This window comes from Gordionus sp. m RMFG-2023, chromosome 2 (assembly GCF_954871325.1).
Source record: "Gordionus sp. m RMFG-2023 chromosome 2, tfGorSpeb1-WG-v2, whole genome shotgun sequence".
In the NCBI taxonomy this organism is placed as follows: domain Eukaryota; kingdom Metazoa; phylum Nematomorpha; class Gordioida; order Chordodea; family Parachordodidae; genus Gordionus; species Gordionus sp. m RMFG-2023.
The window spans coordinates 29,301,961-29,318,982 of record NC_088776.1 but is presented as its reverse complement, the minus strand read 5'-3'; the positions used below and the strand labels follow the sequence as shown (position 1 = coordinate 29,318,982).

The 17,022-nt window shown below is 29.8% G+C and overlaps 1 protein-coding gene across 3 annotated transcripts in view; it reads right to left on the bottom strand.

Annotated features, from left to right (window-relative positions):
* LOC135925533 (X-ray repair cross-complementing protein 5-like) overlaps nucleotides 1-16,346 on the bottom strand; it is a 35,281-nt gene extending 18,935 nt beyond the window's left edge. For 2 of the 3 annotated variants that reach the window (XM_065460914.1, XM_065460915.1), the window contains exons 1-7: nucleotides 16,293-16,346; nucleotides 16,120-16,204; nucleotides 15,759-16,077; nucleotides 15,511-15,686; nucleotides 15,105-15,425; nucleotides 12,777-12,899; nucleotides 11,231-11,370 (exon numbers count right to left, since the gene is read on the bottom strand). In XM_065460914.1, the coding sequence (XP_065316986.1) occupies nucleotides 11,231-11,370; nucleotides 12,777-12,899; nucleotides 15,105-15,425; nucleotides 15,511-15,686; nucleotides 15,759-16,077; nucleotides 16,120-16,204; nucleotides 16,293-16,334 (1,206 nt within the window). In that variant the 5' untranslated portion in view covers nucleotides 16,335-16,346. The remainder of the gene's footprint in view (nucleotides 1-11,230; nucleotides 11,371-12,776; nucleotides 12,900-15,104; nucleotides 15,426-15,510; nucleotides 15,687-15,758; nucleotides 16,078-16,119; nucleotides 16,205-16,292) is intronic. The other variant, XM_065460916.1, reaches the window with a different exon arrangement.
* Nucleotides 16,347-17,022: the final 676 nt, after the last annotated feature.

Genomic DNA, 17,022 nt, shown 5'->3' with positions numbered 1-17,022 from the left:
CAACTTTTATATTTTGTTATCCATATGTAACACCAGCATTTATCTCTTGGCCTAGCTTTAAAATCCTTCACTTTCTGTTGCATTTAGATAGAAGATCTTTACAAATAAAATATAACTGACTTTTCTGTAAAAAGTTTAAGTAAAATTTAGCATAAAGTCTCGCGATAAAAAACACCCAAACATAAAAAGAAAAACAAAATGATACCGGATGTTGTTTATAAAATGCGGAAGATTTTTAGTTTTCATAAATTATTCTTTTTTAAAAAAGAACTAAATTAAATAAGAAAATATATAATATAATTAAAAAATTGCAAATTTATAATTATAAAATTGCAAATTTATATTTATAAAAAAACAATTTTAAAAAATTTCCGTGATTCACGAGAAATTGATGTTCACGCCCGATCACGCCCGGGGAAAATTTTGGGAAGGCCCGTCACGCCTTGGGATTTAAAATTTATTATCCGATTTTTAAATTTTAAAATTAAATTTAAAAAAATAACACGTTGCCGCTAACATACAATGGAACACATTTGTATGTAAAATACTACTATACTAATATTAATTTATTTATTTTATAATTAATTTAAATTATGTATACTTGTTAGTAGTGTTGTTAAACGGCTCGTTTTGAGCCGATTTTTTAAAAAGGCTAACTTAATAATTTAGCCAAAGAAATATAGCCTAAGCCTCAAGATTTCGATAATATATGTCTAGACCTTTGTTCTTTCTAAGAGCAGAATCTTCACATACGTAATATTTTTTCTGGATAAAATATTGAGTTAGCCGTTTTTAAAGGCTCAAAACGAGCCTTAATAACATTACTTATTAGAATAAATAAAATGATTGTTATAATATTGATTATTCAAATAGATTGTAATTAAATTGATAAACAGGTTCATTTAAAAAGGGGCATAATAATTAAATGCTATTTAATATTAAAAGACACATTTCAGAGTATTTGACCATAGTCAAATATACTATTGACCTTATTTGACCAACACTAATATCAATTAATTTCAAATCGTAAGATAAAAAATGCATACAAAACAACGATAAATTATAAAAATATAAATTTAAAGGTCAAATATTTTTAGGTTGAGTTAGCAAAAAGAAAACAATTATATTTAAGTCTCAATTTGTGTTTTTTTTAATGAACGAAAATAAGTTTATATATTAAGGTTTTTATTTTATAGCTTATTATTTGTAAAAGCAAAACTTTTAGTTGATAATTATAGTAAGAAAAAATTATCTCTTCTAATTTAGTTAATAATTTTTAAATTTTGATGTATATTTTCAATTTTTTCCTGCAGAGATACCATTTGCAAGATTCGGCCCGGATTTTTTTAAGAAATTTTTTTCTGCCCGTTGCGGGTTTTATTCAGACCCAGTCCAAATTTTTTGGTCAGGCCCGAGTATATATAAAAATATTAAAGGATCAGCCCGTGTACACGGCCGAGCAGGTTTCTGTTATTTACAGTGTTGTGATGATTTAAATAAACATATTGACGATTAAATTAAACCTCATCTATATAAAATTATTTTCTTTGCAAAAATAATTAAAATAACTAAAGGAGTAATAAAAGAATTTTCTTGTCTATATTTTAATTATTTTTGCAAAGAAAATAATTTTATATGGATGGGTTTTAATTTAATCGTCAATATGTTTCATTAAATCATCACAACATTGTAATATAAATAAATTTTTTATAAAAATATCTTAATCTTAAAGTAAATATTATTATAATTAAAATGTCAATAAAAAAACTAAAAAAAATATATAAACATCAAGTTCAGGTATGAACAAGAGTAATAAAAATATTAAATTACAGTACAAGTTAGTCACCATGATTTTTTACAGATTCAGTAAAGAACGTGATAAATCAAGATTCAGAATCATATCGGTAATTATTCACGATTAACTTGTCACATATATATTTTCTATATTTTTTTTTGAAGTTGTTTAGTTCTTGATATATATTTTTTTGAAATAAAATTAATTTTCATTTATAGCATAATTTAATTAATTTTTCTTTAATTAAAACTATTTATTCGAACAATAAATAAATTATTTGTTTTAATAAATTTTATTGTATCCAATTTTTAAATAACTTATTCTAACTAACAATAGAACAAAAATTAAGTGAAATCAGAGTTTATTCAAAAGGAGGGTTATATATGGCAAATTTATCTATCGAAATTTGCCGGTCTAACTATAGAGGAGACCCTGACAGGTAGCAGATCGAGAAGGAAAACGTCTATAACTATTTTTCCTAAGAGCTAGACATTTAAAAATTTGTTAAGACTATATATGACTGTTATCTATGATTAATATTTCAAAAGGTAAGGGCTAGATTTTAACAGTTATTGCAAATACAATTATAAAACTTCATTCCTAACAAAAACAATTTAGGGGTTTTTTGATTTGAACTAAAACTTAATATCTAAATTTCTTAAATATCTACTATTCTATAGGAATCTCCAGCTTTTGGCGTAATTTTTCAATTTTTTACTTAAGTTACCCCAAAACACGTCGTCTATTGATTAATGCCTTTTCCCAATTTTCCTAAAAAAAATTCCTGATTTCTTTTAATTATTGCTGTGATATAACGTTAAAAAAGTAACGCCATTGGTTACCTTTTTCTTGAGGTAACGAGTAACGGAAAGGCGTTTCTTTTTTTGAGTAACGGTAACGCAAAACATTACTGTACTTTATATTTTTTCTTAAAAAATATCAACAAAAAGAAAAATATATTTTATTGTATTATAAAATTAGTTTTATTTTTTTTTAAATTTTTAATATTAATAATTTAAGCTGAGTTATAAATCATATCAACCAACCACTTCCTTCATTTTTATTTTAAATTCTCGTTGTTATATTTCTTTCGAAATTAATAATCAATCAAAATTCAAAGTAAATGTTAATAATGATATTATGGGATAGGTTCTAAATCGAAAACAAAAATCGCTAAAAATTGGGAACATGGCTTATCTTATATCTCCTAGAAAATTTTTAAAGTAAATTTGATATTAATATTAATAGATACTAGGGGACTAAACACTTGTATTTAAATTGAAAATTTAAAAAAAATCGCTAAAATGGAAGAAATATCATCCAAAATTTGCAGGACTCCCCAGTACACAAGGTACTGGAGAGCCCTGAGGCCGCGCCGGGCCATCTAACTGATTTTATTAGCTTTTGCAAATAATATTATAAACATAAATGACGATTAGTATTTACATAATAATATCGCGGATTTATACAATACAATGATAAAATGGTGATAATGATGATTGACGTCTGGGGGAAAATTTTTGGGGCCCAACGATCAAGGAATAAAATTTATTTTGAAGAATATAATCGAAAAACAATTGTTTATTTCTTGACTTGCCTATTTATAGGCATAGAACTTTCTTTCTTCAGTCCTTTTTGGGCTGGATTTGGGTCCCTAAGAATTTTTCCCCCAGATCGGTTTTGATAATAGGGATTCGGCTTAATAGCAAGGGGAGGAGGGGTATTGCCTGTCCTCATTCCCACCCTTGGCCTAGTAATTTACATCTATACGTTTTAAGTATAACTTTGGGGCCATGGGTGGGTGATAGCTATTGAGCTGATAATTTTTAAGTGGTTTTTCGATGATATATAATTTATTTATTAATAATGCTAGTATATATTTACAAAGTAGTTGTTAATAATTGGTTATAATATTGGGGGGGGGGGTGGTGCAAGGGCTATTGTTCCTCGGGGCCAACTCTTTGTTGTTCCTCGTTAGCTAATAGAACCGCCGAAGTTATAGTCTCGTCCGTGTCCGTCAAGTTGAGGGTGTCCTCAAAGATGGCCGGGTCGAAATCGTATTCTAGTGCATCGATGTTTGCTGCTTCGGGTGTGACAAAGTTTTGGCTGTCCACTTCCTCGTCTAATCTGAGGGGCGTCGAAGCTCTCATGAACGGGAAGGCTTGATCAATTGGGGGTAAACCCTCCACATTGATATCGTGTAGGAAATTGTGCGCTTCCTCGTTCCCTGTCCAGGCTCTGCTGGGTTGATCTGCTAGATTCGCTTCGGAGGCTATCCAAGTTAGATTTCGGGCTAAGTGAACGAAATTGAGGAAACCAATTGCTAGCATTATCTTGGTAACCAGGAATTCGCAAGCTGGGGACCTTGATCCTCCCTTTTTGATTATGGTATACGCTACTTGGCTATCCGTGACCAAGGCTGGGACCGTGCCATATTTATTGAGGGCATATTTGCACCCTACCCAGATGGCCAAAAGCTCCTTCTGGTTTATATGATGAGTCGATTGGTCCGGTATTTCAAGAGCGTGCTTGGCTTCTTCAAATGTGAACGAGAAACGGTCCTCCATTCCGTCAGCTATACCAATATGAGTATTCGATGCATCCACATGAATAATGGCATTCACTGGGAAGGTGAAAGGAAACGGTCTCATTAAAGCTTTAATTGCTGCTACCGCTTTAGGGTACGCCTTGACATAATCTATTGGGGGGGGACTCCTCTGCATTAAGCATCGTATGGTAGTATGGCGCGAAAACCCTAGATAGTCCTGTTATAGAGTATGTATAATGATTTAGAATTCCTAGGACTTCCAAGGTAATGTCTCGTTCTATGGCCATGGCCTGTAAAGTGTGCTTGTAAAGTACCACCTGGCAGAACCTTAATCGGGTTTTGTATCCTGGAATATGATATGCTCGTTTGCATGAAAGATTATGACATCGTCTAAGTAAACTGAATAATTAGCTGACTTGATCCATTTGGCACATATATCTAGCACTATGTTTTGGAGGGCGTAGGGTGAGAAACCTGCCCCCATCGGGAGGGTCTTGTATCTGTACTTGTTGCTCGCTGTGGCGAAACCAAAAAATCGACGCCTGCTTTGGGCCAGTGGGATCGAATAGAAGGCTGATTTGAGGTCAATTTTCGTTGCTTTCCTCGCGCCGGCTAACATGGGGGCGATCATCGGGATTGTTTTGAGTTTGAATGGGTATTTGATGAAGTTTTTGGAGACGTTGGAGAAATCAGATATGACCCTCGGGGTCCCGTCTGCTTTTGGGATGAGGAATAGTGGGGAACAGAATGTGGCATCCGTTTGTTCGATTACTCCCCCTTCTACTAGCTGGTTGACGATCGGCATATACTTCGTGGCCAGTCTTATAAATCTGTTCTTGAAGAAGCCTCCGTTACCAGCTATGGCCTGGTTATCAAATTTGGGACAGAAACCCCTAACTGCTATCTTCCTAGTAAACGACGATTGGAGGGGGTGTGGCTTCAAGGTAACAATGGACAGATCCATTCGGGCTTGGAGGTTAAGTTCGACTCCATCCGTGGTGTCTATGCCCATGAGTCGTAGCAGCCTGTGAAACCGGCCGATCGTAGCGCTATCTACCGTCGGCGCAGACGGAGGAAGAATAGCGGCACTATATGGTGATATTCTGTTTGAGAATATGTTGGCCATAATGATCGGCTCACCGTTAACGTCGAATCCTCCGTCTGCGCCGACGGTAGATAGCGCTACGATCGGCCGGTTTCACAGGCTGCTACGACTCATGGGCATAGACACCACGGATGGAGTCGAACTTAACCTCCAAGCCCGAATGGATCTGTCCATTGTTACCTTGAAGCCACACCCCCTCCAATCGTCGTTTACTAGGAAGATAGCAGTTAGGGGTTTCTGTCCCAAATTTGATAACCAGGCCATAGCTGGTAACGGAGGCTTCTTCAAGAACAGATTTATAAGACTGGCCACGAAGTATATGCCGATCGTCAACCAGCTAGTAGAAGGGGGAGTAATCGAACAAACGGATGCCACATTCTGTTCCCCACTATTCCTCATCCCAAAAGCAGACGGGACCCCGAGGGTCATATCTGATTTCTCCAACGTCTCCAAAAACTTGATCAAATACCCATTCAAGCTCAAAACAATCCCGATGATCGCCCCCATGTTAGCCGGCGCGAGGAAAGCAACGAAAATTGACCTCAAATCAGCCTTCTATTCGATCCCACTGGCCCAAAGCAGGCGTCGATTTTTTGGTTTCGCCACAGCGAGCAACAAGTACAGATACAAGACCCTCCCGATGGGGGCAGGTTTCTCACCCTACGCCCTCCAAAACATAGTGCTAGATTTATGTGCCAAATGGATCAAGTCAGCTAATTATTCAGTTTACTTAGACGATGTCATAATCTTTCATGCAAACGAGCATATCATATTCCAGGATACAAAACCCGATTAAGGTTCTGCCAGGTGGTACTTTACATGCACACTTTACAGGCCATGGCAATAGAACGAGACATTGCCTTGGAAGTCCTAGGAATCCTAAATCATTATACATACTCTATAACAGGACTATCTAGGGTTTTCGCGCCATACTACCATACGATGCTTAATGCAGAGGAGTCCCCCCCCAATAGATTATGTCAAGGCGTACCCTAAAGCGGTAGCAGCAATTAAAGCTTTAATGAGACCGTTTCCTTTCACCTTCCCAGTGAATGCCATTATTCATGTGGATGCATCGAATACTCATATTGGTATAGCTGACGGAATGGAGGACCGTTTCTCGTTCACATTTGAAGAAGCCAAGCACGCTCTTGAAATACCGGACCAATCGACTCATCATATAAACCAGAAGGAGCTTTTGGCCATCTGGGTAGGGTGCAAATATGCCCTCAATAAATATGGCACGGTCCCAGCCTTGGTCACGGATAGCCAAGTAGCGTATACCATAATCAAAAAGGGAGGATCAAGGTCCCCAGCTTGCGAATTCCTGGTTACCAAGATAATGCTAGCAATTGGTTTCCTCAATTTCGTTCACTTAGCCCGAAATCTAACTTGGATAGCCTCCGAAGCGAATCTAGCAGATACCCCCAATTGATCAAGCCTTCCCGTTCATGAGAGCTTCGACGCCCCTCAGATTAGACGAGGAAGTGGACAGCCAAAACTTTGTCATCCCCGAAGCAGCAAACATCGATGCACTAGAATACGATTTCGACCCGGCCATCTTTGAGGACACCCTCAACTTGACGGACGAGACTATAGCTTCGGCGGTTCTATTAGCTAACGAGGAACAACAAAGAGTTGGCCCCGAGGAACAATAGCCCTTGCACCACCCCCCCCCCCAATATTATAACCAATTATTAACAACTACTTTGTAAATATATACTAGCATTATTAATAAATAAATTATATATCATGGAAAAACCACTTAAAAATTATCAGCTCAATAGCTATCACCCACCCATGGCCCCAAAGTTATACTTAAAAAGTATAGATGTAAATTACTAGGCCAAGGGTGGGAATGAGGACAGGCAATACCCCTCCTCCCCTCGCTATTAAGCCGAATCCCTATTATCAAAACCGATCTGGGGGAAAAATTCTTAGGGACCCAAATCCAGCCCAAAAAGGAGTGAAGAAAGAAAGTCCTATGCCTATAAATAGGCAAGTCAAGAAATAAACAATTGTTTTTCGATTATATTCTTCAAAATAAATTGTTTTATTCCTTGATCGTTGGGCCCCAAAAATTTTCCCCCAGACGTCAATCAACATTATCACCATTTTATCATTGTATTGTATAAATCCGCGATATTATTATGTAAATACTAATCGCCATTTATGTTTATAATATTATTTGCAAAAGCTAATAAAATCAGTTAGATGGCCCGGCGCGGCCTCAGGGCTCTCCAGTACCTTGTGTACTGGGGAGTCCTGCAAATTTTGGATGATATTTCTTCCATTTTAACGATTTTTTTTAAATTTTCAATTTAAATACAAGTGTTTAGTCCCCTAGTATCTATTAATATTAATATCAAATTTACTTTAAAAATTTTCTAGGAGATATAAGCCATGTTCCCAATTTTTAGCGATTTTTGTTTTCGCGATTTAGAACGGGAACCGATATTATTGTTCTTATGATTTATTTTAAGAATATTATGTCCATAGTACTTACTTTTTCAGAATGAAGATGATTTAACCCTTCCTTGACCCCAATTTGATATATTTTATAACAATAAAGAAAATTAATGGTACCTACCAAGAAATGTAGATTATATCCCAACGCAAATATCTCAACCTCAATATTCAGCAGTTCAAACTTTAAAAAGCATAGGTAAAAAGATGAATTAATGTATCATTATTTTAAGCATTACTTTAATAATAGAATAATATTCTTTCATAATATTTTGAATTAATCATGGAATTAAAATATAAGTAGGGCTGTGTCGATATTAAATATCAGATCGGCACTGATATTTAGCGTTTTCCAAAAATATCGGATCGGGTCGATACGTGTAAAAAGCCCGATTTGATCTTTTTACTTTTCTTTTTTTTTGTTATTTTATGTTATGTTTACGTTATTATAATATTTTCTAAATATGCAAATACACAACACCCTCTTAATTTTATTTCTTTTTTAAAATAGATTTATATTATTTTAAAAGTTTTTTTATAAAAATAGAAAGGAACACCCAAAGTTTTATTTATTTTAAATCTTTTTATATAATAACGCCAATTTTATTATTTATACTTTAAATAAAATAATTTTTTTAAATATGGTATCTGAATAATGGAAATATTATACAAAAGACAAAGGAAATTTTGCAAAATGCGTTATCTGCGGAATCATATAAGTCTGCCTTCAGTACGCAAGGGATATAGATAGTCCATATCGTATAAGCTTATTGCCAGAATATCTAGAGGCTCTCATATTTTTTAAAAAAAATCTAATATATTATAATTTTATATATTAAATATTACAATTTTATATATTAAATATTACAATTTTATATATTAAATATTACAATTTTATATATTAAATATTACAATTTTATATATTAAATATTACAATTTTATATATTAAATATTAAAATTTTATATATTATATATTACAATTTTATAATTCATACCAATATAAAATGGATATATTATCAAATATATGTTTTTTTAATTATAGTCTTAATTGTAGATAAAGAAATTAAATTAAATGCATAATTTGATTTTTTGCATAAAAAATATTGATTTCTTAATTACATTTGGTTCAAATGGGGGTGGTGAAAAATTAATATAAATATCGGATCAGTATCGGATCGGTTTTAAAGCAATATCGGATCGGTGAAAATATGTGGATCGGCGCAGCCCTAATTATAAGCAATTATATTATACTATAGTATTGGGATGGGAACCAACATTAACAAAATATTGGTTTTGGTTCAAAGTATTATATTAAGTTTTTTAATCAATATCTTCTATTTCTTGTTAGTATTGCTATTGGTTTGACTATAATTGTTAATAAATTTAAAGAATAATTTAAAAACTTTGTTTAAATAATATATATATGAATAGTGGCGAAGCCAGGATTTATCCAATAATAAAATTTTACAGACTGTCGTATTGGGATATGGAATCATGTGGGATTCGGAATCCCAACGTGGGGATTCAAGATCTTGAATCCCCAAGTTTTATTCGGGATCTTTTTTTTTAATATTCCGAATCCCCATGAAAAAAAAATTAAATTATATAATTACTTTTTCTTCTCTTTTTTTGCGGCTGGCACCATATAATTAAAAGGCCAAAATAAGGGATTTAAAAAGAGAATTTAAAAAAAAGTAAATAGTATAAAATTAAGGCATATGATGAATAATTAATTTGCTATAATCATAAAAATATTAATTTTTTAATAAATAATTAATTATTTTTATAAGATATTAAAAAATGTTTTGCAATTTATAATAATATGCGATATAAATATAATAAAATAAAATTTCATAAATATTTAACCTTAAAATCAATAAAACATCTTATTAAAATAATTTTTTAATCGTAGAGCAGTCTATATTAATATAAGTCCATGCTTCCACCAGCTTGATGCCGAAATCTGACTAATGGTTATGATTTCTAACGTATTTCACATTATTTTTTAACAAAAATAGCGCTTTTACAGCGAAAATTTATTATATCACCACAGATGGATTAATTATTGCCATCAAGCAAAATTCCTAGTTCTTTTATCATATCACAAGCTTGGCCGAATTCATTATTTGTGTTGTCCTTGATATTGGGGATCTAATAAGTAATTAGCATTATGAGCAGTTGTATTTACATCATTTTTTCTTATTTCAAACATATTTATAATTTATTTCTTTTATGATGAAAAGATATTGGCACGATCGATTGAATAATGTTGGTTTAAAGATAACTACGATTTTTTATTTTGGGAAAGTGCATTTGTCCCCTTGAATTCTCAATATTGACATAGCTAACGGTTTAAGTTTATCTAAAAAATTGTTCTTTGTCTAAAATATGATCACTTATTTCTCATGATATATAACAGTTTCTTTATGACGGAAGCTTTTAAAGCTCTTTTGCAAATTTGTATTTGTTGCATATATTTATTAAAGAAGCCCACCTCGTAAATTAATAGTACTTAAAGTAGATGATATGGCATGGTGTAGCGGAGAAATAGTGCACTTGGTATAGTTTTATTTTTTAAAAATTTAACAATTTTTTTATAATAAAAATATATGAATCAAATATATACACTTTCTCTCGAAAAAATAATTGAAATGTGTGAGCGATATATCCATAAAATTGAATATGACTAAAGGCTGATTTGAATTAAAATTCTCCAAGCTCATATTAGCACATTATTCGCAACTAAAGAATATACTTGTGTAGGATTTAATTCTTCAATTATATTTTTAAATTGCCTCAAAATAATCTCCAGTATGGCGATTTTCCTGAATATTAAAAACCCCATAAAATACGGGAGAACCGATATCATAACTATAAAGTTTATGATGCTTTCTTAATCACATTTATAAATATAATATCTGAAATAATAATTAATTTTTTTCCAAAAATTCAAGATTCCAAAATTTCCTAGATTATATTATATTTAACCTTTTAATGCAATTAAATTGATAAACAGTTCATTTAAAAAAATACATAATAATATTTTTAATATTTAGAATATATGACTGGTCAAATATACTTTCTATCAGATGACCTTATTTGCCAACCTTAGATAAAAATGATAACTCAACTGCAAATATCAAAATTGGATCATCAAGTAGATTTTATAAAAAAAACTATTGGCTGGCAATCAGCTGATAAGGGTACTTTCGGGCAGTAAATAAGTTTAAATATGTAAACAGTCTTCGTTAAAAACAAAAACGGATATTATTTCGTAATATTAAATGAAAATAATTTATGATGTATAAAAAGGTACATTTTTAGATTTTGAATATCCAATTATGAGCAATGATTTTCCATGATATATTTCGTTATCTTTTCCAAATGATGATAAATTTTGAGCTGCTAGTTCATCTTCTGTAGAAAATGGTACAAGTGTCGAGCCATATTTATAAGCTTAAGTTAACATTTTTGGGTATAAACAAATGGTTAAAATTAATGTATCAATCACTCATTAATATTATATTTTAATTAATTTATCTTTTCTCTCGATCCTCATTAATTTATTCTTCGCTGTAAATATATTACAATATTTTCTCTTTCGTTTTCTAATTTAACCGGTGCCTAACTGAATAAAGGGAATGGGATGAGGAGGGGTTGGTAGGAGTATTTTGGGCAAATATTTCAGGGAGTAGGGAATAAAAAATTTATTTGGGAATAGGGAGTTACTGGCTTGTTATCTCCAATTTTTTTCTCTCGTCAGGGCGCTAATTTATTTTTTTATGGGACAGAAAATCATTTCGTGGGAAGGCACAACATTATTAAGGATATGACACTCAAAATGGATCTCCTGGAATTTGAAGACGAACCCCCCCCCTAATTATTTTTAAAAAATTTATCACAATTTAATAACTTGCCAACCTTGATAATGACATAAAAATTGAATATGTGTGAAACAATTTTCCTCGAAATAATATTTAATTTTGAAATCTAGTGTCTAACAACAAGACTAATACCTTATAAAAATAAAATAAATGCATTCTATAAATAATAATACGAATACATAAAGATCAGTCATTGGAAATCTATGATTTACTTTATTGCGCATGTTTTGTTTGCGAAGAGACAAATAAACCATATATTCATTGGCTATCAAATGATTAGATATTTCATTATGAAAGAGTGGAGCTAAATTTATGATATCTTTCACTAAATCCTTAATAGAATTAAATAATATTTTGTTTCTCATTTATATTCAAGTTAGTTGGGCCTACTTCTACACTCTCCCCCTTCAAAAAAATAAAAACTAGAAAAACATAACTCCTCTTACCCTTCTTCGATTTCAATGCCGATCTTGCGCTTTACCTTCTGTGGTGGAAGTGCCTGATTGGACCTTTGGGTTAAGCATTATGATATGTCAACGAGACACATTTAGTTTATCATCCAAATTTAATATATCTGAAGTGTTGTTTGTTTTAGAGCATTTTTTATTTTAAAAATCAATTACTTCTTCTTTGAAGTCTTAATTTTAATGCAACGGTAATTTCTAATTCTCTTAAGAATATTTTCTCTTCTATTTACATTCTTTATTCCATGTGACATGAATATGTATTATTATAAAATATTACTGTTAGATTTTAATAATAAAACATTCCCAAATTTCCTTTAGTGAGACATCCCCATTATCTTTAACATTATTAGGCACGCTTAAAAGTATTTACACAGGTGTACTGAAAGGTAGTGTCTTGGTTTGAGTTTAAACCTTTAACCGAACTTTCTTTAAAAGCGAAATTTACCAGTAAAATAAAATTGATATTTAACAATATTCTACTATTGCATTGCATAATGAAAAATTATAAAACCTTTTACATAATTAGGCATGAATTTCAAATCAACATCCTCAAATTCTTCTTCGTCTTCGTCATTCAAGATAATTAATTTCCTTTTGTTTGTATTAATAACTTTTTTGTCATCTAAAATCATGTCTTTAAAAAAATTTTAAGTCTTTTCTCGTAATATATAAGCTGAAGTTAGAAGCATAGACATTAGGCATGTCTATTAAAAACAAATCGAATATTCAATTCGTTTCGAATAATAGTAACGAATATAAATTTAAAAAATTCTTTTAATTCGAATGCGAATAAAGAATTATTCGAATTATTTAGAATAATAAATGCCAATTAGTGTATTGTTTGATTTAAATATCCTAGTCAATTTGCGTTTTGCCAGCAAAAGTTCATGATGAAATTATCTGAGATTAATAGGATAATCCTACATAACTGGATACATTTTTGAAAAAATCAGATTACCAAAATGTAAAAAAATGCTTTAACAAATGATTGTGCTATTTATCAAGTTTAAATCATTATTTAGTCTGTTTTAAAAATTTAAATATATTAATTTTTCTAGAAATGTAATACAGCAAGCGTAGAATTAGAACACAAAATTTAAAACAATTTTATAAGATATTACGCGATTTAACTAATGCAATACGCATATTGGCTGAATATGCGATTTGATTCTAACATATATACAGGAGAAATATTATTAATAATGTATGGAGTATTGTAGTATTTTCATAAAATAAAAAATAACCAAGCCATGATTAAGAAATTATGATAAATGACAGAGATGTACCAATATAAATACATAGTAACGTTGGCTGATGAATTAACCAACACTTTAAATTTTAATCAATATTAAAAAATTTGACCAGAGTTCTGGATTCGACAAAATTTTCAGTAATTCTAATTTTTGTTATAAATGGTGTTAGATATAGGTCTGATTCAAAAAAATTTAAATTGAGGTTCAATCCAAGCGTCGAATCTATGCCCGAGTCATGCTAGGCCCGGTATAAATAGAGATTACTAATAAATTCTTTAAATTAGTGGCCTAAACAGCTCGATTTTTAAAAATGGCTAATTCAATTTTTTATCCAGAAAAATATTAAGCAAGTCTTAAGATTTTGGTCAGAGATGGCATAATTGGACATTTATTAACAAAATCTCGATGCTTAGGCAATATTTTCTGGCTAAAATAATGAGTTAGCCGTTTTTAAAAATAAGCTCAAATTAAGCGGTTTAATAACACTACTCCAAATTATCGAAATAAGTCGATCTGGTTGACCAAATCTATCGACCCAAGCAACGATCTAAACAAAACTTAATATACTATTTTATTGTCTATATTTATCTCATTCATATTTTTATGTAAATTTTTTAATGAAAATAATAGTTCAGAACTTGAATTATGAACTAGAGGCGAGTAGTTCAATATTAACATCGAAATAATTATCTTGTTATTATAAAACTAGAATATTTTTTCACAAATTGTTCTTTTCTTAATCTGCAAATATTGTATATTTTTAATTACACTATCAACTCGAGTAATAATCGTGAAAATTATGAACTCGAGGACTAGTAGTTCAATGCAATAATAATTAATAGTGTTGTTAAATAGTCTAGATCATTTGACTCTGAATCAGAGGTCGGCTAATTCAAAACTCGATTAGTGATATCAAATCATGAACTCAAGGATGTATTTTAATTTAAAAATTATATTAATTTTAAGATCAATATTTCTAGACAAATTCTATTTTAATGGCACTTTTAATATAAATATTGATATAAGTTTTGAATCAAATTTTGACTATTTTTTTTATAATATCAGCTCAATAAATTTTTTAGCTTATAATACCAAATTAAGCATTATGCAACCTTACATAAATATAATAAAAATGTCTGTATCTAACATTTGTATAGTTATTTGTATCAAGATATGTTTTAGACAATGTATCAGTATCTAGATCGGTTTAATGACATCTGCATATAGATTATTTTAAAAGTTTTTTTAACAACTCTGATAAATACTATTATGTTTCCAGGTAAATTTTTAATGTTATTAAATATATGTTACTTTATGTTTATTTTGAAAAAATGTTTACACAATTTTTAAGATTTAGAAAAAAGTTAACATATTTTTTTCTGTGATTAGATATTGGATCAGTTTAATAATCAATCAATAATCACTTTACACCAATAAATGACCAGACCAACTTTATATTAAAATATTGGTAAATCCCTATAATTATAATCAAGCAATTGTTAGTAATCAATTCCTTTTTAAAAAATTAAGCCCAACCCAAAATGTTAACAAATTTGTTTCTTTTAAAATTATAGGAATTTATTTACTTGTGCTTTCATCTTTAATTTGATTGTAAACTTTGTGGGACATAGTTATATTTGATTCTTCAATAATTTTTTTCCATGTCCTAGGAAAAGTAGCATTTTTAATTCTGTAAAACCCTCTTATGGGAATGGACAACAAATCTTGATTAATCTTAAGAGAGTTGTAAAGGGACATTGATTTGATAGCCCTTATAGATGTCATTTGGTTAGAGTTAATTGACTGGAAAACTTGGTCAAAGGAATATGACTCAATTATTGGTTGTGCTTCATTTTGTTGATCTTTTATTTGGATATTGTAGAACTTTCTGCTAAATTGATTAGTTTCTATTTATCAGTTAAAATATTGAAAGAATGTTAGTAATCATTTGATTTAAAATAATCATTAGACAATATTTTTCAAATATTTTACCTTTTTTAAGCAATTGGATTATAGCTAAATTATGTTCAAAAATGTCTAATTTATGATCTGTTTTAATTTCCGAGTTGTTAGAGATCTTTATTTTTAGTAAGGGCTTGTTTTGGAATATATTTAAACTTAAATTTTTCAATTTTGCATTAAACTCAAAGTTATTTAAGTTTAGACCACTAATATGTTAATAAAATATATATAAATAAATTGATATTAAATATATGCTAAAGATAGTTTATTTAATTTACACTATGTTCATCTTTATGTGAGATTTATAAAATGTTTCACATATATTCCTAAGATTTTTCAATGATGCTTCATCACATATATTGCCTTTAAAATTAGTAAAGAGGATAATCCTTCTATCAATGAAATTATTTTTGTTTTTATAGCATGGTGATTTCTTAATTTTTGCTTCATTCTCATTATAAATATTAGGAAACGAGTTTATTAACATATCCTGGCATAATAATATTGCATCTAAAAAATATCCATTATGAGTATCAGAAATCTCTGAATTGACTTTTAAGTTCATTATATTCTTTAAGAAATACAAATCAGGAACATCTATATTTGGAATAATACTATTTAGTACCAATGATAAAATACCAAAAGCTCTTGCAATTTCAACATTATTAAATTCTAAATAATTTGAAGTAAATTGACTATTAAATAATACAAGAGATATCTGATCCTTTGATAAAAAAAATATCTATGAAAATAATAATTTAATGTAATGACAAAATAACAATAAACTTTTCTTTGTAAAATTTTAATAATACATCTCTTAGATAATTCAAAAAAACTTTTCTTATATTCATCATTAAAATCGTTAGAATTAGTTCCGATATCAAGGCAAAATATTAAGGCTTCAACCTTTTTATTATTCATTTGATATCGAAATCACAGATGATTTTTCCTATTTTTTTAAATAAAATAGTAATTTTAAATTATTTTATATCATGCTTTTTTTTAATTTAATGGGAATTAAGATTTATGTATTCATGTACCAGAGTCTCCATAAGAACTTTTCAAATTTATCTAGATAGAAATGTTAAAAAGTTTATTGTATCAAAATATTAAAATATATTTTTTTATTATAATCATATAAGGTGGGTGAGTATGTCAAAATAAAATATTATTATAAAACATAGTAAAAGTTTTCTATATAAATAGTAAATATCTTAAAAAATTATACGCTATTATTCTTTTTACATAATATTTAATTTCTAAAGATAATATTGGTTGAATGGTGGTAAAAAAAAATTTCAATGGGGCTTGCGAAAAACATGTGCATACTTTCCTACACCTTTATTCTTATGTCAATGAATTAAAATCCTAGAAAGGTTTCAAATTTTGACCTCTGAAATAAATTATTATTTCAAAATTTATAATATTGTCTCTCCTAATATACTCCTGATATTTTTATTTATTGAATATTCATTACTGTTTATTAAATCACACTTTTTCATAATTTGATTATTATAATTGACTTTTATCGTTAAATATTAT